Below are 21,975 nucleotides of genomic sequence, written 5' to 3' on the forward strand. Positions count from 1 at the left end.
CCGAGTTGGAAAGGAAACAGGTAACGTTTGGGCAAAGATTTTGGCCAACCCTGAGGATGAAGGAGAAGTAACCAAGACATCACCACATGTGTTCATCTGCTAGGAGGTGTGGCTTGCGACATTGTGCATACAGAAGCCACTCTCAACTCCATTTTTTTAGGAACTGATTAAGATGTTTCTATGGTTAAACATTCTGGCTATACTAGCATTTCCTAATCAAGGCAAAGAATTAATTAACTGCAATTTAATTGTGATGAAGTGTGATGATGTAATCCCACCCCAATATATGGCATTTAATTATTTGATCAGTGCTGACAATAATTTCACAGGAACGGTTTTCCAAGCGCCCTTGTGTCTCTGATAATCATAATTATTTAATGCCAGGTTAGTTTTATGCTGGTTTTTTAGGATAACAAGTAGTAGTAGTAGTAGTAGTAGTAGTAGTAGTAGTAGTAGTAGTAGTAGTAGTCTTCTACAGTTCTTCTACATTCTCTGCTATTACCACTATTGCAAGGTCATCTGCATAACCAATAGATGTTGTCCCTTTTGTCAGCTGCAGTAGTAGTAGTAGTAGTAGTAGTAGTAGTTTTTTTTTGTTATGGCAGGGGAAAATCTTTTAAAGACACCACTCTGTGTGGGAGTTGGATTTCCACCAACTAAAAACCCCTGCCCTCTTCACTCAGACCATTCTGGAACTCCTTGTCGGCATGACATCAGAATGGAGTGATGTATGTTATTAAGTTCTTTCTTTCTTTCTCTTCTTTCTCCTTCATCCCCATAATGCTTGTCGCCATTGCCTTTACTGTGTTCCAGGCAAACGGGCTCTCTAACATAATCTGAACCAGATTCCCTGGCGTGAGTTGTCGGCCAAGTTGTTGGCAGGCTTTTCTTCGTTCTTCTTCCCATCGAACACAGTAGAAAAAGGTGTGTTCTACTGTATCCCTTTCAGAACAGTACCAACAACCATCTCCCTGCGTCTTTCCCATCTTCATGGTGTATACGCCGAATCTTCCATGTCCTGTCAGGATCTGCGACAGATAGTAATCTACCTGCCGATGTCTACATTTAAGCCAGTCTCCTATGTTGGGTATTAGCTTTTTTATCCATTGGCCAACATCGGTTGTGCCATCCCATCGGTCTTGCCAGTCTAGTAAGAGTTGGTTCCTCGAGGCTTTCTTTTCTTCAGCAGATATAGTCGCACCCCTTTCATGCCAAAGTTTTTCTCTACAACGAGGAGGTCAATGGGATTACTGGCAGCTACAACTTGTAAAGCTGCTGTCGAAACAGTTCGATATGCACAGGTAACTCTGAGCAGCATTTTCCTCTGTACTCTTTCCATAGCCCTTCGGTGAATCTTCCTCCTGAGTGCATTGTGCCATATAGGTGCAGCATAAAGTAAAATGGAATATACTGCAGAGCACATAATCTGTCTCTTAACTGTTCTTGGTCCCCCGATGTTAGGCATAAGTCTGGCTAATGCCGATGCCTTCTTCTCTGCCTTTTGGGTTACTGCCTTCACATGTGCACCAAATGTGCAATTCCTGTCAATAAGAACCCCAAGGTATCGTACAGACTTTCCTGGGATAATCACTGTATCATTTAATAAGAAACGGACATTTTTCCAATTCCTGGAACCTTTCAAAATTACAGCCTCAGTCTTATGTGGAGCCAATCTCAACTTATTATTTACCATCCAAAGGTTAACTCGTCTCAGTGATTCATTTACTCGGAAGGTCAGTTCTTCTACATTCTCTGCTATTACCACTATTGCAAGGTCATCTGCATAACCAATAGATGTTGGCCCTTTTGTCAGCTGCAGGCGTAAGACACCATCATATAGAATGTTCCACAAGGTGGGTCCTAGGACAGATCCCTGTGGAATGCCAGCATTCATTTCAAGATCTTCTAAATCATGAAATCGTATTCTTCGTCCTTTGAAGTACTTAATGATTATTTGTTGTAGATACTGAGAAATGTTCATCCTACGAAGTTCTCTCAAAATAATGCTCCAAGAAGCAGTGTTAAAAGCATTTTTGACATCTAGCGATATCAAGGCAGCCCATTTCTCACTGCTTTCTGCCTGTATTTGAATCACCCTCTCAATAGCTTGGGTTGTGGTTCTACCCTTTCTAAATCCAAACTGGTTCGAAGAAAGTCCTCCCTGTTGTTCAAGTTCTTTCTCCAGTCTAGTTTTAATCAATCCTTCGTAAAGTTTGCTCAAGGTGTTTAATAAGCACAGTGGCCTGTATGCTGATGGATCTAATGATAGTTTCCCTGCCTTCATTAACAGAGCTTGGCTACTTTACACTCATCGGGGAATTCAAGCTTTTTTAATAAATCATTGAAGACTGATAAGATCCAACCAGGTGCCACCTCAACTGCATACTTGATGGCTTCTGGTGGGATTCCATCTACACCTGGTGCCTTACCAGTCTTCATATTGCGTGCTACCTCTTGTAACTCAATCACAGTGAACGGTTCTGCAACACAAAAATCTGATTCCGTTTCAAGTCTGTCATTAGTACAAGGGAACAACTCCATTGCTATGGCTTTCCTTCTATCAGCTGGGAGCTGAACTGGTACCCTGTTGATTATTCGACCGGTCACTATCTTATATCCCGCTCCCCAGATATCACTGTCTAGATCTTCGCATAGCTTTTGCCAGAGATTTCTCTTAGAATCCTTTATTAGCTTTATTAGTTGCCTCTTTGATGCCTTATAGTCAGCTTCTAATGGTATTAAGTTGACCTGGCTGATTTTTTTCCTAGATCTTGTAAGAATTTGTCTCTTGCAATTGCAGTCTTTCCTTTGCATGTCTATTTCATTGTTCCACCAGTAAGGGACTCGTGTTTTATATTTTGTTGATCCCCTCAATCGGCTGGTCCTACAAGCATCTTTAAGAGCAGCAGTTACATCTTTTAGAGTATGTTGCACTGTATCTACAGTTTGTGACATCCACTCGATTGCAATTTTAAAGGTTTCCCAATTATAGTTCCACACCGTTTTCGTGATATCATTAAGCTTCTTTGATCCCTTAACTTGAAAGTAAATAAAACGATGGTCGTTGAGAGATTCATCTTCCATAACTTCCCAGTCAACAATGAATGATGCTATACCCTGCGTTGAGCAGGTGACGTCTATGAAAGACTCTGAGTTCCCTCTGGAAAAAGTTGGTAAGATTCCAGTGTTATGAACCACCAAGTCTAGGGTCACTATCCATTCTGCCCAATATTCTCCCCTACGATCTGCAGTTGGTGCCCCCCACAGAGGCGACTTGACATTTAGGTCTCCGAGAATTATAGATTCAATACCTGACGCCATGCAGTCCTGAACTATTGCATCTACTTCAGCTTTGAAAATATCAAAAGGGATGTTAGGAGAGATATAGCAACAATAAATCTGATATTGCTGAAGTTGAATACACAAATATCCTTCTTCTGCCCTTATGCTTAGCACCTCATACTTATCATTTAAAAAATATGCAGCTACATCACATCTTTTGTCCGTGAACCAACCACCTTCGGCTACTCGCCTTCTGTTTGGCTCGCTAACAAGCACTAAGTCTACTTTCTTTTCCAAGGCTGTCGCATACATGATGTCATGACTGTCGGATTTCCTCATGAGATTCGCCTGCAGTATGTCCATTATTGGTCGTTTAAATTCAACTTCCTTGCCTCTAATATTAGCTTCCTGTAAGTAGGGCATTTCATTTGATCTGAGCGGTGGCCCTCCACTTGGCACATGGTTTAAAACGAAATTTTCCCACAATCCTTCGCCAAATGGCCTTCTTGTCCACAATTTAGACAGCTCCGTGACCGGTCATCCTTAACGTCGCAGTGTGGCGCTTTATGTCCAAATCCAAGACATTTAAAACACCTTGCAACTGTAACTTTTTCCTTCACCATACAGGTTGCCCATCCCACATTTATTTTCTTTTTCTTTAACAGTATTTTTGATGGTTCCGTTGGCAATATTACGGTAGCATTCAGATTTCCGAACCTCCCCGGTCTTACGGACGTAATATTGATCTGAGATTCTTCGACAGCAGCTTCTAAGGAGAGTGCTGCTCTGAGATAGTTTTCATTTAAATCCGGATCCATACCGTACACTAGAATTGTTGTCTCCTTCCTTTTTGTTGAAACCTCTATTCCCTTGACGTTTTTAGTTATCTCACGTTGTAATACGTCAGCCTTTCCTTTGCCTTCTACAGTAAGTATAAGGTCATCCTTTGCTGTTTTCCTTATTCGTTTTATTTTAACGCCAATTTTTTCGATGTTTACTCCTTCCCTTACTGTTTTAAGCAATTCGGCGTACGTTTTTCCCGCAGCTTTGCACGTAACTGTTTCCGAGTATTGTCATTTAAGGATTTCTTTTCGATGTTAATCCCACAGAAACAGCCTGTTTTACCTGCGTTTTACCCGATTCCAAGCACCCTATTTCAATCACTCTTACAAAACATCCATTCCAAGATTTTCCTTATATAATTCTGATCAAGTGTATCCGGGATAGTTATCAGCACCTTCTTTCTTGCATGAGTCTCAATTATCTCTCTCCAGTGGGTGAGACATGAATACAGGCTCTGCAGGTCATTTACTCCATCTTGATTAAATGAATATGGTATTACATATACATATCGCAGCTTCTCCCGCTCTCCTCCTCGACTCGTGTAGGTTTGCGTAACAGTGCGCAGGAATTCCGTCTTACCTTCCTCCAGATTAGAGTTCAGCAAGTCAGAGATTTCTGTATGCATATTCTTCATGCTTCTCATAATTCCATCCTCCTCTGTAAGATGTTTGGGATTTACAACCATTGATATATCCCAATCAGTCAATTTGCCTATATTTCCGGAGATGACGTGCGTGTTACTGTAAACACAGTCAGGCCATTCCTTATTCAATAGCTTCGCAAACTCGTTAAAGCACGTAGCTTCCAAGAGGGTCTGCTCTATATCTAGCACTCTGTCACTGAATTGCGCCTGTGTCCCAGCATCACGGGTTATTTTCTTACTGGAGGTAGTGCCCTGTTCCAAATCACTCCTAGCCTTTGGATCTTCATTCACATCAAATTGTTCCCATTCCCACGAACAACTACGGATTATTTCTGCCATTTGTCCCATTTCTTTAATAACTTTCTTTATCTCCGCTTTGGTATTGGGAGTCATCTTAACTAATGCTAATAAGTCTTCACTATGCTTGACTAACTTATCAATTTCTAGTCGCATCTCTTCTAATCCTACTCTTTGGTTTATAGTCTTCGTACTCTGGACAAAAGGAGTGATAGTTCCTATCTTTAAGAAAGGGGGTAGAAAGAAGAGTGAAAATTACTGAGGCATTACCCTCCTATCACATGGGCTTATAATCTTGGAAAAGATCATTGAAGCCAGAGTAGGGGATATACTAGAGCCTATCTTAGAAGAGGAACAACATGGCTTTAAAACTGGAAGAAGCACAACAGATCTGATATTTGCTTTGAGGATGTTGGCAGAGAAACACTGGGAAAGAGGAAAAGAATTATTGTGTTTATGGACCTTGAAAAGGCGTATGATAATGTTCCTAGATCAACTATTTGGAAAAGTCTTAGAAAACGTGGTGTACCGGAGTACCTATATACTAATTGCAGGAGCTGTGTCAGAATTGGAGATGGTCACTCTGAATGGTTCAGTACAACTAAAGGAGTACAACAGGAAAGTGCCTTATCACCTCTTCTATTCATAGCAGTTATGGATACCATTTTAAAGGAACTAAAAGGAAAAGGTAATAAAGATCTTCAGGCTCTGGTGTTTGCAGATGATGTGGCAATATGGGATGAAACAGAGAAGGGAGTGCAAAATAATCTGAATGCATGGTGTAAGAAGTTTGATGATTATATCTCAATCACTATTGATCTAGCTGCCTCTGTGGATCCTTGATAGAGTGTCAGCCTCCGAATCCCAAGATAGCGGGTTCAAACCCGGCAGAGGTAGTTGGATTTTTGAAGGGCGGAAAAAAATCCATTCGACACTCCATGTCGTACGATGTCGGCATGTAAAAGATCTCTGGTGATACATTTGGTATTTACCCGACAAAATTAATTAAATCTCAGCCATAGACGCCCAAGAGAGATCCGGTTTACTCTGTCTGCCATCTAGCGGACCTAGAGTAAAACAGAACGTTGAAATTGACGAGCAGACAGCCAGATGGCATCAAATCGAAATGTCTGCACACGGTAGCTGAGGCCATACGATTATTATTATTATTATTATTATTATTATTATTATTATTATTATTATTATTATTATTATTATTATTATTACTGATCTGCATTTAGAGCAGTCGCCCAGGTGGCAGATTCTTTATCTGTTGTTTTCCTAGACTTTTCTTAAATGATCCAAAGAAATTGGAAAATTATCAAACATTTCCCTTGGTAAGTTATTCCAATCCCTAACTCCCCTTCCTATAAACGAATATTTGCCCCAATTTGTCCTCTTGAATTCCAACTTTATCTTCATATTGTGATCTTTCCTACTTTTAAAAATACCACTCAAACTTATTCATCTACTGATGTCCTCCCACGCCATCTCTCCATTGACAGCTCGGAACATACCATTTAATCGAAACAAGCTCGTCTCCTTTCTCCCAAGTCTTCCCAGCCCAAACTTTGCAACATTTTTGTAACGCTACTCTTTTGTCGAAAATCACCCAGAACAAATCGAGCTGCTTTTCTTTGGATTTTTTCCAGTTCTTGAATCAATTAATCCTGGTGAGGGTCCCATACACTGGAACCATACTCTAGTTGGGGTCTTACCAGAGACTTTTATGCCCTCTCCTTTACATCCTTACTACAACCCCTAAATATCCTCATGACCATGTGCACAGATCTGTACCCTTTATTAACAATCATTCCCTTTATTAACAATCATATTTATGTGATTACCCCAATGAAGGCCTTTTCTTATATTAACACCTAGGTACCTACAATGATCCCCAAAATGAACTTTCACCCCATCAACACAGTAATTAAAACTGAGAGGACTTTTCCCATTTGTGAAACTCACCACCTGACTTTTAACACCATTTATCATCATACCGTTGCCCTCCGTCCATCTCACAACACTATCGAGGTCACCCTGCAGCTGCTCGCAATCTTGGAACTTATTTATTACTCTGTACAGAATGCAACATAAAAATACAGGACCACCAAGTTGAAGTAGTACACCAATTCAGTTATTTAGGAAGCGTAATGGCTAGTAATAACAGAGCTGAGATAGAAATAACAAACAGAGTAACCAAAGGCTCTAACATTTACAGTATCGTTGGACACCTACTATGGGATGAGAAGGTCCCACAAAGAACAAAAATTAGCCTGTACAAGTCATATTTCATTCCCATCCTTACATATGCTCTGGAAACCTGCACACTAACACCAAAGGATTGTAGTAGTATTCAAGCCTGTGAAATGAAATTTCTTAGAACTGCCCTCCAAAAGACCCGACTAGATCATGTGAAAAATTATGAGATCTGATCTAACTTAGGTCTAAATGAATCGATGGAGGAAAGACTTAGGTCATCTAGACTTAAATGGTTTGGGCATGTTAAACGAATGAATAGCACAAGGTTACCATGTGCTTATTTGGAAAAGACAATAACAGGTAGAAGACCAGCTGGAAGACCAAGAGAAAGATGGATGGACCAACCGAGGGAAGACGTGGAGAGAAGAGGATGGAATTGGGAATCTGTCTTGGACAACGGAATGTTTTTGAATAGGCAACTTTGGAGGACGCTCGTTTTCAAACACCCTACCTGGCTCGTTGGAGGGGCAAACCGATGACGACTATACAAGCTAATGGTATTGAATAGGTGGGTCTTTCTCTACCCTTTGATGGTGTTCTGCTAAGTTATTAAGGAAGCTGGGCTTTCCCTCTTTTGAGCATCCTACCTGTGGGGAATTGGATCACTTTTTCCCCCTCCTAAGTTCACAGATAGCTGTACCTACCAAAACCTTCTTTAGAGTGCCCCATTCGTCATCCACCAATTTATTCTCTCGGTAACAAACTGCAGACACCTTCCCTGAATTCTTCCTTTACACTTTGCTCAGTAAGTTGCCAATTCTTTTTATTTTTGGGACTCTTTTGTTACAGACTCTCGAAGGTCTTTTCTCTGTAAACTGCAACCAGCAGCCTATGATCTCCACCAAGGTCTTCACTTGGCATGACCTTGACATTATTCACATTCTTCCATACATTTTTATCTATCAGATATTATCTATCATCCCAGCTATATCTTATTCTTGAACCAAGTGTTACCACTATCAGGTTGTTTCTCATGCGTAGATCTAGCATATATTCTCCTTCATTTCTGTTTCTCATTCCATGAGGTCCCAGTGTGGATTCATATACGGTGCACTGTGAGCCAACTTGTGAATTAAAATCACCCATTTCAAAAAGATTTCCATACTTGATGTGTTCTGCTAAGTTATTAACCTTTAGTGGAAATTTTTTTTCCTTGTGTAGCACTGCACCAGTCGTATTTTTTTCCTTCGAAAAAGCTGTATAGTTACAGTGAAGGTATAATGAAGATACAAAGTCTGACTCACAACATTATGAATTAATTTATCACTCTAGATACACACTATAAGCAATAAACATGTAGTTGAAAGACAGTTTGCCCCTTTCCTATTTATATTTCTTCTCCGTGTGGTACTTCTCGAAGCATTCATTTGTATTTTTTCTCTTGCATAGCAGTTAGTTTCATCAACAATTTGTTGTACCAATTCTTCTGTAAAAAAATTTAACGGGAGTAGATGGTTTCTTACCTGCGAGAGGTGAGAAACCACTAATCAAAGTGTGTGGTTTCTTTACAAAGTTCGGATCAGATGAAGTAGCATTACCCTGTCTGTGTGCCACCAATTTCACAGTTGATCAATATAAACAGCAGCTTGTTCTTTGTTTACCTGTAAAACTTGTAAACAACGTTTTAACACATCTAGAAGGCTGTGACATTCCTAAAGGTTCTATACAATAACTATAGATAACAGCAGCACACATAATTGCTTCACATGAGTATACCTTTACTGGGGAAACAGGTGACGGGTATATCCCAACATACGTTCAGAACAGGAAATTGGGATGTTGGCAAATGTCCGACAGTCGTCCACTGAGGGTTAAGGAAGTTGGGCTTTTCCTCTTCTGAGCATCCTACCTGGGGGCGGTAGAATAACACCGCCTGTCATAAGAGGTGACTAAATGTGGCCCCAGGGGCTCTGAACTTGGGGGGAGCATGGGTTGGCAACCACGAGGCCTTCAGTTGAGTCCTGGCATTTCTTCCACTTGCTTTTGTCAGGCTCCTCACTTTAATCTGTCCTATCCAACGTCCCTTGGTTAACTCTTGTTCTTTTTTCAACTCTGACAGCATTAGAACACTCGAGGCCTAGGGAGTCTTTCATTTTCATGCCCTTCGTGGCCCTTGTCTTTCTTTGGCCGACACCTCCATTTTTCGAAGTGTCGGATCCCTTCCATTTTTTCTCTCTGATTAATGTTATATAGAGGATAGTTGCCTAGTTGTACTTCTTCTTAATACAATAATCACCACGAATCACTCCTACCTGTGAGGCATAGACTTGGATCACATTGTATTTTTTTTTCCTCCTACGTTCATAGATAGGTTAATTATCCTTTCAATAACAAACTCAAATTGACTACAAGCACCTATGTCTTTGTGTAGTAAAAATCCCATTGCATTCTTAGACTCTACTTCACTTCCTAACCGGTGGAGACCAATCTGATATTTATTTTCCCAGCTTTCTTCCACCTTGTTTCACTCAACGTCATAATCTGAAGTTTCCTCCTTTCCATGAGGTCAATCAGCTCTTTAGTTTTGTCAATGTTAGGATCTTTAATGTTCCCACTCTGATACCTTGTCTTTGTTTGGTTCAGGTAGCTGGTGTAACATCAGGCTGTAAGCCATCATTTGCACCAAACTGATGTTCCTGTTTTGAATTCCTACATCCAAGGCTCGTATTATTCTTGAAATAATCCCTTTTCGATCTGCTGAACTTAACACAGAGGGAGATTTTATTTCAGGGTTTTCTCCATTAGCCTTTGGTGTCCAGTCACCTCAACCTACAAGGTAGCAGGTTGTACTCATATTAATTCGTGAATACAGCGCTGCTTCTTCTGCCATCTCCACTATACTAAAGGAAAAAAAAAAAAAAAAGAATTGAATTCCTGCACAATACAGGCTTACTGCACTATGCTTTGGGAGGATTTATACATTGCTATATCTGTAATGAAATATTGCTGAGAATATAATAATATTAATGCGGGTCTTATACAGACTAATATATTTTTGGGGCAACAATGGGAGGAATTCGGAGGTACATTTAAGCAAAAAAAATACACAGTGTTCATAACAATTTCATCCACACATGCAAAGGTCAAAAAAGAAATTTCATCATGTAGTGTACATACCTTCTCCTCATTGTTGCTAATCATGACAAATCTTCATAAGTGTTGTCTGGTTATCATTACACTCCAGAATGCATGTATATGACATTCAGCTATGCCGACCCTATGTGGTTGAGAAGGCACTTGAAAACAAATGAAAACAGAGGCACTAAGCCTTTCCACTCATAATGAAACATTTATTTTGCTTATTTAATATTCAGGATCTTTTGTCAGCTCAGTATGGCTAGGCTCACTAGTGTGACCTACGTTCGTGAACTTTTACTCTGGAATCTCTCTCTTCATGATTTATATTCTAATGCATGATTTGATTCGCCGATAATGTATGCAGTCTTTACGGGTAATGTAACCTTTATATTGGACATACAGCATTTTACTTGCAATAATAACTTTTTCCACTAATATGGTTATATAATGCGCAGAGGCATTTTATAATACCAGTATTCTATCCAGACCTAAATTATTCTGGTATTCGGTCTCTGATCATGATCAGTGATGCCTATCAGTCTAAGTAGAAGATAATGACTGTTATAGTTCATTAACAATCCTTGTAATAAGCTTTAGGCCTATTACCAAAACCCAAATTTTGATAACCTATTAATTGCTGAAAACCGACCTATAAATTGTCCTAAATATCGTCAAAAAATGTCTTAAAATTTGTGACAAAATGACCCTAAAATATGAAGGAATATATATATCTAAAGTAGTAAATATGTGTATTGTTTACGTTACCTTTTACTCACAATGGAGTTAATACAGTTAAAGCGTTATCAAATAATAATAAACACATAAACAAGTGAAAGAATAATATTTGTCTTTTAAAACAAAATGCAGTTCTTACAAGCAACCAACTGAGCTTCCATATGTCATCATTATTAGGATATTATGTAATCCCTGCAATCCACTGATATTCTGGGTACCATGTGCTCATTGCAACCCACATATTGCTGAATCTTTTATCTATTGCCCTTTTCACTTCGCATATTTCTCAGTGAGGTATCTGACCATGTAGAGAAAAAATATCCTTGCCAAAATGTGAAACAATACTCCTTCAAATAACAGCTTTAGGTGGCTTTATCATTGGTATTCTAATACTTGAAGTGAATCACACACAAATAAAGCAAATTCGCACATTGTAAAGCGAAACCAACAAGCACGTATTTGTATGTTAGTGCTTGGACACTTCAGCAACCTGACTGAAATATGAATTTGTACCTACTACTCTAGGGATGTGGATTTCCAAAGAGTTTGGATAACAGTTGCAGAAGGCTACTTTATTTCACAGTTTTTGACATTTTGATGTTTGGAGTGTTGGCCATTTATTGAAACTTCAACAATGTAGAGATATCGTAGGTAATAAATTTCATATTATTCCGTTTTGAAGAACAATATAACGTAAAAACAAAAGCTAAAGGTTTCCACCTATTCAATACTATTTATTGTAACCTGAAACAAGTTACATATGAGTCATCCAGTTGCAAAACCCGTTATGTGCAGACAAACAAATTTTTCAGGAAGTGCAAAAACTGTCATTTGTTATGCAACAAAGATAAGAGGTTGAAATTTTGTAATTAAACAGTAAGCATTCATCTTCATCATTCTGAAAAATCTCCAGAAAATTTAACATATAGAACCCATGTTTTTTGCAAAAAAACATTTGGACATAATGAGTTTTGCAGCAGTTTTGTGGAGATAAAAGATATGTGCAGCAGTATATGGAATACAGTGTGCAGATTTATGGTGAAAGTGTTTTATTATCTACATTTGAAAGCATTACACTATGAAAATAGCATGAATGGAAATATTTTTAGGTTAGGATATAATGTTTTGATATCTAATCCCTGCTCTTTGATTTAATGATATATCAAGAAATCATCACTCATTTAACTTTAACTTTTTGTACAGTTATATTAACAATCTGTTATTGTCCTCACAAAATCTCCCACATCAATGTCACAGTCTGGCATTTCACTGTTTAAATTTGGCCGCTGGTAAAACAGTGCCTTGTAGAACGTGAGGTCATCGTTCCTTATCCACTCTTTCCCGAAATGTTTGGTCAGCAATGTGTGCAGGTCGTTGGGCTTTTCTTTCTTAAGGGGAACCCCTTCCTCTACTGGTAGCAGAAAAGGGTTTCCTATGATTCAATATGCTTTTTGCTTCCACCACAATCGCTGTAATAGTTTACTTCACCTCTTATCACACAGTTTCCTGATTTTGTTCGTGTACGTAAGATCCTTTAACAGGGTTCTGGGACATAGCGAGCTTTGCTGCAGAACACACGCTGGACAACTTCTGCAGCAGTTCCGTTATTTGTCACCTTTAAACATATGGATTAAATGGCCTTTGCTCACGTAGTACATTACTGGATTGTGTATTTTGAAGAGCTGCATAAATGGCGGTGATAACTGTTTCTGAGAAAAAAATGGACATAATGGGTTTTGCAACTGGACGACTCATATTTCATGAAACTAGTTTCATGCACTTCACAAAAGACCAGGTGAAACACTTAAAATACTAGCACTTGAAGAATCTTCTAGAATTGAGTTCAGCTGAAACAAGTATGAAGTGCATTCTTCAAATTGGAAGAAAACTGAGAATTTACACAAGACATGACATGCCATTGTGATGAGTGTTTAACATCCAAATCTTTACTTGACTTGCACTGATTTCAACAACACAAGCTTGCTTCATAAATTTTATCTATAATTCATATCTTGTCTTAACTTTTATTGATTTTGACTGATGATGGTCTCTAGCACGACCGAAACTAGTTTCAACAAATATATGTAACTTTTTTAAGGTTAAAATAAATAGTATTGAATAGTTGGAAACCTTTAGCTTTTGTTTTACACTAATATACAGATATATTGAGTACCAATGTAAACACATAAAAATGACAAAATAGTAGTGTATAACAAAGAAAAATTACTTTAAAACAATAAATTAATGTAATGACTTGTGGAAAATTACCGAATAATGGGTCAAAATTGAAAAAAAATTATGTGAAAGTAAAACAATGACAAAAATGTCAAAAATGACTTAATAAATGCTCATTTCTGTATTCAGGGGGCCATGATCAGGATGTATATGATATATAAGTTAGCACTGTGTCTGTTACACAGTGTCAAAATCCAGGCCCTGATTATTACGTACAGCTCACACACTCATTCTATCCTCCCTTTGTACTGTATGTTTGTTTTTAAAAAGGTGCACAAATGGATAGCTAAGGTACAATTTCTCGCATAGTAACATCCGGCCGCTGCTCACTGATGGAACCTGGAGCCCCACACGCTACTCTGTATTCTACCTCACACGAATGGATGGCGCATTGGATGTGTGGGACTTGCTACAGCAGCAGAAAGAAGCCGTCCTCAGTATCAAGGTACAGTGCTCTAACATTGAAATGGATGGGAGGGTAGAGTACGTCCCCACTTGCCCTGGGGATCTCTACTTGGCAATTCTTCCACTTACACTCACCTCTATATGACCTCCCTTGGTCAACTCTTTTTCTCCTCTGACTGCAACAATATTAGGATTGTGAGGCTTGGGGAGGCATTTACTTTTCATGCTATTTTTTATGGCCCTTCCCTCTCTTTTCCTATCACTCACTCACTCACTCACTCACTCACTCACTCACTCACTCACTCACTCACTCACTCACTCACTCACTCACTCACTCACTCACTCACTCACTCAGAAATATTATATTTTAGACCAGGTAGGACTGAAATAAGAATGTCCTTAGTTTAAAATTATTAATAGTTGATGGGTACTTCATTTTATGAGGTAGTTCATTATATATTTTAGCCAAGGAATTCTTCAGACTCTTTGTTTCATAAGTTATATTCATAAGGATATAATAGTATAAGCTGGCACAGTATTAAATGTGCACGATGGCGGCCATGAGCAACTCTCTGATACCCTGAGACAATAGGATGATATCACCCAATGTCCCAGGACCCAAAAGTATCTAGTGTAACATTTCATGTTGTTGAGTAGCGTACCTTTTTTTGGATAACTGGCTGCTACATAGCCTACTTTCCTATAAAAGTGTGTTGACCTAACAGTTTTAATAACCAACATTGCAGGCTTTTCTTTTTCATAACTGTATGAGTTTGAATGAGTCCTCACCCTTATGTGGGATCATGCTAGTAATCAGACTGACTAAGTATGCTACCTTTACTATGACAGCAGGACAAGAATTTATACAAACAGTGCAGGGAGTGTTACATAGTCTTCTCGTAAGAGTATTTTAGAAAGCCTTCTTATGAACACGAAATGATATTTTGCATGCTAAAGCATCTGATTTCTGACTGAGTATGCTGCTTCTACCATGACAGCATGAGAAGAATATTACAGTATAAAATAGTAGGATCTTTACATTAGTTCCAGATCAGTGAAGGCATTTAGGAGGAGGGGAAGCGTATGGTGCCACGTGGCAGGTGATTTGAAAACTAGGGTGGCGATAGCACGGGAGCTGAATAAGGCTCGACAACCTGACAGAGTGGGTGCCTACCCTACTGAAACCGTCACTGGCTAAATTTAACCTCAACCTAGACAACGGATCTCTTTGTCAATCTCTTCTCTCTTGAATTCTAGACTCTCTCAGGGTCAGGTAGGATCAAGGACTGGGTAGGTTGCGGACTATAAGTTAATGCAGACTGATGATAATGGTATACACAGCCAGACACATGCAAAAATGTTTCATGCAATGCCACATAAGTAATGTCAGTATCAGGCAAGAGGAATGAGGTAAATTGCATCATGAATATAAGTACATTCAGTATGCTAAAATTTGTCACCTTGGTCTAATTTATACAAAATCAGGCAAAGTGTGGATGGACATTGGGTTGACCATCAGAATCACAAAGGAATTTTTTAATCTGGAGAGATAAGTCTCATGGGTGCCTTACAATTGGCGCCAACTATGCATTGTTAAAATGATAAATGATGACTGCAGTATTCCGAGACTCCATCACAAAATAAAAGAAAAAAATCTACATCGCTTTTCCAGGACATTAAGCTGCGTTTACAGTAGAAATCAAACACATGTCTGAAGGACTACTCGAATGACAGAATTAAATAATATTTGTTCTGGAATACATCTCACTCCAAGTATCAATAACTATTTACAACATTAATGCTTATCCATTCCTTTTGCGGTTACAACTCATTTCTTATATACTTTATTTAAGATAAGTGCATTTTGTGCATATGTCCTCTTTGCATGAACTGCTAAAGAAGATGATTAGCCATCAGATGTAAATAAAAGGAAAAAAAATTCTAACTGAAAGAGATTGGACAATCAACATCGCATCAATGTCATCATAGCATTTGGGAACAGTTCGCACCAATGGCAATTCTAGACACAGATAAGATTCACAGTTGTTGCCAAGGAAACGAATAAACAATATGAACTGTGGTCCATTCATAGTGCCAAATCTCAAAAGAAAGATATTTACATGGTGGTGGTGGTGGTGGTGATCATTGTTTTAAGAGGAAGTACAACTGGGCAACCATCCTCTATTAACACTAATCAGATCCCAAAATGGAAGGGGTCCGACACTTCGAAAAATGAAGGTATCAGTCACAGGAAGACAAGGGCTACCAAGGGCGTGAAAATGAAAGACTCCCTAGGTCTCCATACGTAATACCGTCGGGGTTGGAAAAGAACACGAGTTGACCAAGAGAGGTCAGAAAGGATAGATGAAAGTGAGGAGCCTGGCACAAGTAAGTGGAAGCAATGCCAGAACTCAGCTAAGGGCCCCGTGGTCGCCAACCCATGCTCCAAAGTTCAGAGCTCCTGGGGCTCCTTTTAGTCACCTCTTACGATAGGCAGGGGATACCGTGGATGTTATTCTACCGCCCTCACCCACAGGGGGATATGTACATGGTATGGCAAGAGTGCCCTGTGAAGAAAATAATAGGGCATGGATATACATATCATAATACTTGCAATCCAATACGAGGGCAGGTAAACAAACACACAAGCGGTGGGAATTGTTTGCGCATTGTGAGCCAAGTTATTGGTATGAAAACATGGCCACTACAATTGATGCTCCTGCCAAATGCGAGCTGCAAGTTCCTTCAAGCAAAAGGGAGTAGTGCACCTGACATTCACCGACGAATGAGTAGGGTATATGGTCCAAACTGTATGAGTGATGGTGTTGTGCGTGAATGGTGCAGGAAGTTTAAAGAAGGCCGGACCGATGTTCACGATGAAGGGGGCAAGGACGCAAATCTGTCACTACTAATGACATTGTCGTAATCTATGATCTTCATATCTGTATTGACGAACTACACAATAGAGGGTCGAAACCGGTACTGTAGTACAATAAGTGCAATAAATAAGTATTGATATGTGGAAGTCCTTTCCTATTTCTAATTGACTAATGACATTGTTCAACAAATTGACCAACAGGTTTGCAAGAACCGAAGGTTGACCGTGAGTGAGTTGTGTGAGAAATTTCCTGCAGTTTCGAAGTCATCTGTTTACAAGATCCTAAGAGAACACCTGCGCTACAGGAAACTGTGCACTCGATGGGTTGCAAATATGTTGTCTGATAACCACAAAAGTTGCTGGATGGCAGCAGTGTTGACGTTCCTCACCCATAATGAGGCTGAAGGTGGCAGTTGAAGAAAATTGTGATCGGCGATGAGACCTGGTTTTGTTATGTCACCCCCGAAACAAAACAACAATCACGTTAATGGATCCATATACACTTACCAAACAAACCAACAAAGTTTAAGCAAACCTTCAACGACAAGAAGATGATGGCAGCAGTCTTTTGGGACCCGAAAGGTGTGTTTGTTGAGTTTATGGAATGGGGGTCTACGATCAATGCAGCTGTTTATTGCCAGACTTTATGAAGACTGGGAAGAGCTATACAGAACAAACGAAGAGGCATGTTGACGTCTGCGGTCCTCTTGATTCATGACAACTCTCACCATGACAGTGCTCATGTCACCCAATGACTTTGTGAGGAATTTGGATGGGACATTTTTGACCCCCTCCTACATCCCCGATTTAGTGCCAAGTGACTTCCACCTCTTCCAGGGACTGAAAAGGTGGCTGGGAGAGTGGAGGTTCAAGGAGGATGAAGATCTTCAAACTAACGTTCGTGCCTGTCTTAGTTCACTGGCGGCAACATACTGTGCAGAGGGGATCGAAAAGCTTGTCCACAGGTATGACAAATGCTTCAACTTTCATGATGCATGTTGATAAGTAACCACATATGTACCTAACATTTGGTAATAAATTCATTTGGCTATGTACACTTGTCTTTTATTTATGATCCACTGGAGGTTGGAAAAAAAGGCAGCCTTCGCAGAAAGTGCACTTCTCATAAGAGTGTACCGGTTAATCACGTTAAATTAAACCAGCATAATTTCAAAGATCTGCATCTTGCATACTGGCCTTTAAATGCCTGAAGAAGAAATCTAGACCAGCATGCGCTTAAACGAATATTTCCAGAAGATATTAACACTCAAGATAAACGTATTTTCCTCATGCATGGGTTTACATAGCTACTTGTTAGGTTACCAAGTAATTTGCTATCTGTGATGAACTCAACATATGACTATTCACACACTCTATTTAAGGACAGATAACAATCATTGGTGCTCTAAATCTGACAGTCCTACTCTATGATATTCTCTTGAAGACTATGCTAGTTACCAGATACTGACGGGAAAAAATCCTGTCTACCTGTCATATGCATATAATTGTAGATTCCAATATACTCGCATTTCTTTATGTATTTATGAAGATCACATAATCTCACCAAACATTAAAGTCAGGTTACATTATAAACTCATCATCATTTATTATTTTTATCATCATCATCATCATCATCATCTGAAGACCCCACATCAATACCCTTACCATAGACTAATTCAACATGCCTTTAATAGATCCAAAGAATCTGCCTAGCACACTGAATTATGTGCTTGAAGAATTATATCATGTTAAAGACCACATATCATTATCACAGAATAAATACTTCCCATCTATCTAATCATTGTATTTCGCATGCAAAGTAACCATTACCTACTCAAGGTCCAATATTAACCTGTATCATGATTAATACCTACATGCTTCATATGAATATATCACCATAATCTTAAGAAATATGAGACCTAACCTCACTGAATGCAAAGAAACATGACTGTTCATTACAGAGTACCTACATATGATTCCCTGGTTACTAAATTAGATCATCTGCCTAATAAATCACTACATCTGTAACTTGGTCCAAGTAAAGTAATACTTTACTTCACTACACTTCATAGAATTTCAGATGACTTTATGTCAATCAAATCATAAAATAGTTGTGTAGTATATCCGGAAGATCCTATTATCTCTTTCATTACCGTACCTAAAATATCATGTCATATACACTACATGCTACCTATTCTAGAATCTAAATCTACATCTTCAAAGAGAAAATACAGAAAAAGAAACATTACATACAGTAGTAGAAATTACATTATTAATGAAATAACAGACATTTTGGTGCTCAAACCCCCCCATTTTTTCAGCTGGCGTCGTCAGCGAGGAATCATCTCAACAGCCAGACTACTCACTGTTCACACTGTCAGATGACAGACAGCACACAGGTGGAGTCGAACATCACAAGACTGGCGAAGATGCCTGCTTTTGTCTCTGTTGGCCAAACATGGTACTGGGCCAGTGCATATTTTAAAGAAAGTTCCTCCTACAACTCATCAAGTAATGGGATCAGCTTTCAACCATAAGAGACTTGAAATTAATTTCTCCAAGTTCAACACTCTTAAGAAGCTTGTTCAATGGCAATAACACATAGTTAAAAACTTTTAATGTGTGTAATAAGTCTTCAAGTTCTAAACACATTAGATGTGGATTCTGTATTCACTGTATATATTTTAAACACATCTGTACGTTAACTTTCAACATAGTAATGTATTTTAACCTAATTACCATTTCACCATAGTCGAATCACCTTTTATTCATCAAATGTCTTATATTATCCTTGTTATAATTTATTTTGTCCTTCGCTAATTAGCTGACGATGTCCCATATGTGGACGAAACATGTCCTATATTTTAGTAAGTACATGTTATTTTGAAATGAATAAAATAACTTTTGTATTCTAAAGGTGGAACTTCTCACTAAAACTGTATAACACTTATATAAGTGACAATATGGACTCAACATGAAATTTGTTTCCTGCAACCTCAAAATAACATCAGCAGAGACTTCTCCATACTGGATCGTATTACTCAAGTCGTGCAAAAATTGATGTCTACCAATTTCTTTTATTCCAATAACATGCCAAATATTCAACTATTTTATCTTTCCTGAATTATCTGTTCATATTTTCTTTTCCTTATGAATGATGGCAAAATTATCCCATATGGCTTCCAACCAGTTTTTATTAGTTTTAGAAGAGATTACACTACAACTTCAAAGATATTATTTGTCTGTCATGTCCTCAGACCTATAGTGTGAGATGTCAAAGGGTCTCAATACCCAAGAGTGCAAGCTTAACCTAACAGACTCAAAGTTCGACACCCGGCTAAACGCCTTACAGGCTTAACTTAACTAGGCAAGATGGCATAACTGTTTCCACACTATGCTCCTGGAGAATAGTTTGAAATGATGGACATCCTAATTCAAGCAGATCGATAAATTCACATTTTGATGGTAAATACTCAAGCAACAACTCCTAGTTTTCACAACCCTTGACAAACGATAGATCTGCTCCTGACAAATAAGCATTCATGATCACAGCCCAAAAGTAATAAGGAATACATTCTTCTTCCCAACGCAGTCCTTAATTATTATTTTTAATCCATCGCATCCACCTTCTACCTTTGTCTGTTTGCAAACAGTAAGGGAAAGGTAGGCTAAATATTAAACTCTCAACTTTTAGTGCCCACAATGTAGTGCAATCCAACACAGCTACCTCTTTAAACACAAATTTGTTTCCATTCACTCTAAAACCTTGCACATCAACTATCAATGTTCTTGTCATAACGAAATAAAAGGAATGTCACTCTCTAGCACAGTATCTTATCGACTAGGTAAAATATTCTTACTCATAGCATATATAAAGACTTGAGTTTACGAGAGAGAGAGAGAGAGAGAGAGAGAGAGAGAGAGAGAGAGAGAGAGAGAGAGAGAGAGAGAGCTTGATAGCGAACAAATCTAAATATGCATAATCATGTCCATTTGATCACTGCACGTCAAAACAGTGCGACCTTAGTATGACATGCTAATCCCACCATCTTGTCCCATGCATTAAACATAGCTTTGGATTAAAGTTTCGAGTATGATCTCCACCTCCAGGCCCTTTAGCCTTTTAGAGCCCTTTAACCCTTTTGTGCCCTTTATCACTTTAACCCATTAATGCCATTTAGCCTTTTAGTGCATTTAGCCCTTACACTACCTTCTTGTAGTTGCATACAAACAATGTATAGTTGCCAACTTTTTCAGAATTCCTAGCTCAGCTCTAAGGTCCTGAGGCAGCTCTCTAGATTTAGACCGATAAAGCTAATAGGTCCTTAGTTACAAGTTGTGAGCCCCTGAGGTAGCTCTCTAGACTTAGGTCCATAAGAATAGTGTATAGCAGCCATCTTGTCTAATAGCCTCTGCATCAGTTCCCAAAAGTTAGGGTGATAAAACTAATAGATCCCAAGTTACAAGTTGTGAGCCCCTGAGGTAGCTCTCTGAAGTTAGGCCCATAATAATAGTATGCAGCCACTATCTTGCCTAACAGTCTTTGCATCATTTCCCAAAAGTTAGGCCGATAAAGCTAAGAGGTCATAAAGTTACAGGTTGTGAGCCCTTGTGGTAGCTCTCTAAAGTTAGGCCTATAAGAATAGTGTATAGTGGCCATACTGCCTAGTTAGGTTGAGCCTTTAAGGTTAAGCTTGCTCTCTTATGCGGTTAGCCCGGGTTTCGAACTTTGAGTATGTTAGTTTAAGCTTGCACTGTTGGGTATTGAACTTGGGTCTGTAAGGTTGGCATCCCCTCTGTCAGGTTGGCAAGCCTTGTTTTGCTCCGCGCCATTACCACCCAAGTTTTTAAATCACCTGCCGGGTAACAGCATCCGTCATGAAGCACCGCTCGCTCCCCTGCATTGAGATGCACATCGTTGATCTGGAATGAATGAAAGGGTCCTACTGCGATATAATATTCTTCTCGTGCTGTCATAGTAGAAGTAACATATTTACTCAGTCAGAAATCAGATGCTTTACATGCAAAATATCGTTGCATGTTCATAAGAAGGCTTTCGAAGAGGACTTCACATGAGAAGACTATGTAACGCTCTCTGCACTGTTTATATAACTACTTCTCCTGCTGTCATAGTAAAGGTAGCATACTTTGTCAGTCTGATCACTAGCACGGCCCCAGATAAGGGTGAGGACTCCTTCAAACTCATACAGTTATTAAAAAAACAAAAAAAAGCCTGCATGTTGGTTGTTGTTAAAACTGTCGGGTCATCACCCTTCTATAGGAAAGTAGGCTAGGTAGCATCCGGTTATCTAAAAAA

The 21,975-nt window shown here is 39.0% G+C and overlaps 1 protein-coding gene across 1 annotated transcript in view; it reads left to right on the forward strand.

The window, feature by feature from the left end:
* Positions 1-21,975, forward strand: part of LOC136856745 (dynein intermediate chain 3, ciliary) — a 153,377-nt gene that overhangs the window by 102,817 nt on the left and 28,585 nt on the right. The window contains exon 6 of the mRNA XM_067134833.2: positions 13,685-13,820. Coding sequence (XP_066990934.2) covers positions 13,685-13,820 — 136 coding nt within the window. The remainder of the gene's footprint in view (positions 1-13,684; positions 13,821-21,975) is intronic.

Source organism: Anabrus simplex, chromosome 1 (genome assembly GCF_040414725.1).
Source record: "Anabrus simplex isolate iqAnaSimp1 chromosome 1, ASM4041472v1, whole genome shotgun sequence".
Lineage (NCBI taxonomy): Eukaryota > Metazoa > Arthropoda > Insecta > Orthoptera > Tettigoniidae > Anabrus > Anabrus simplex.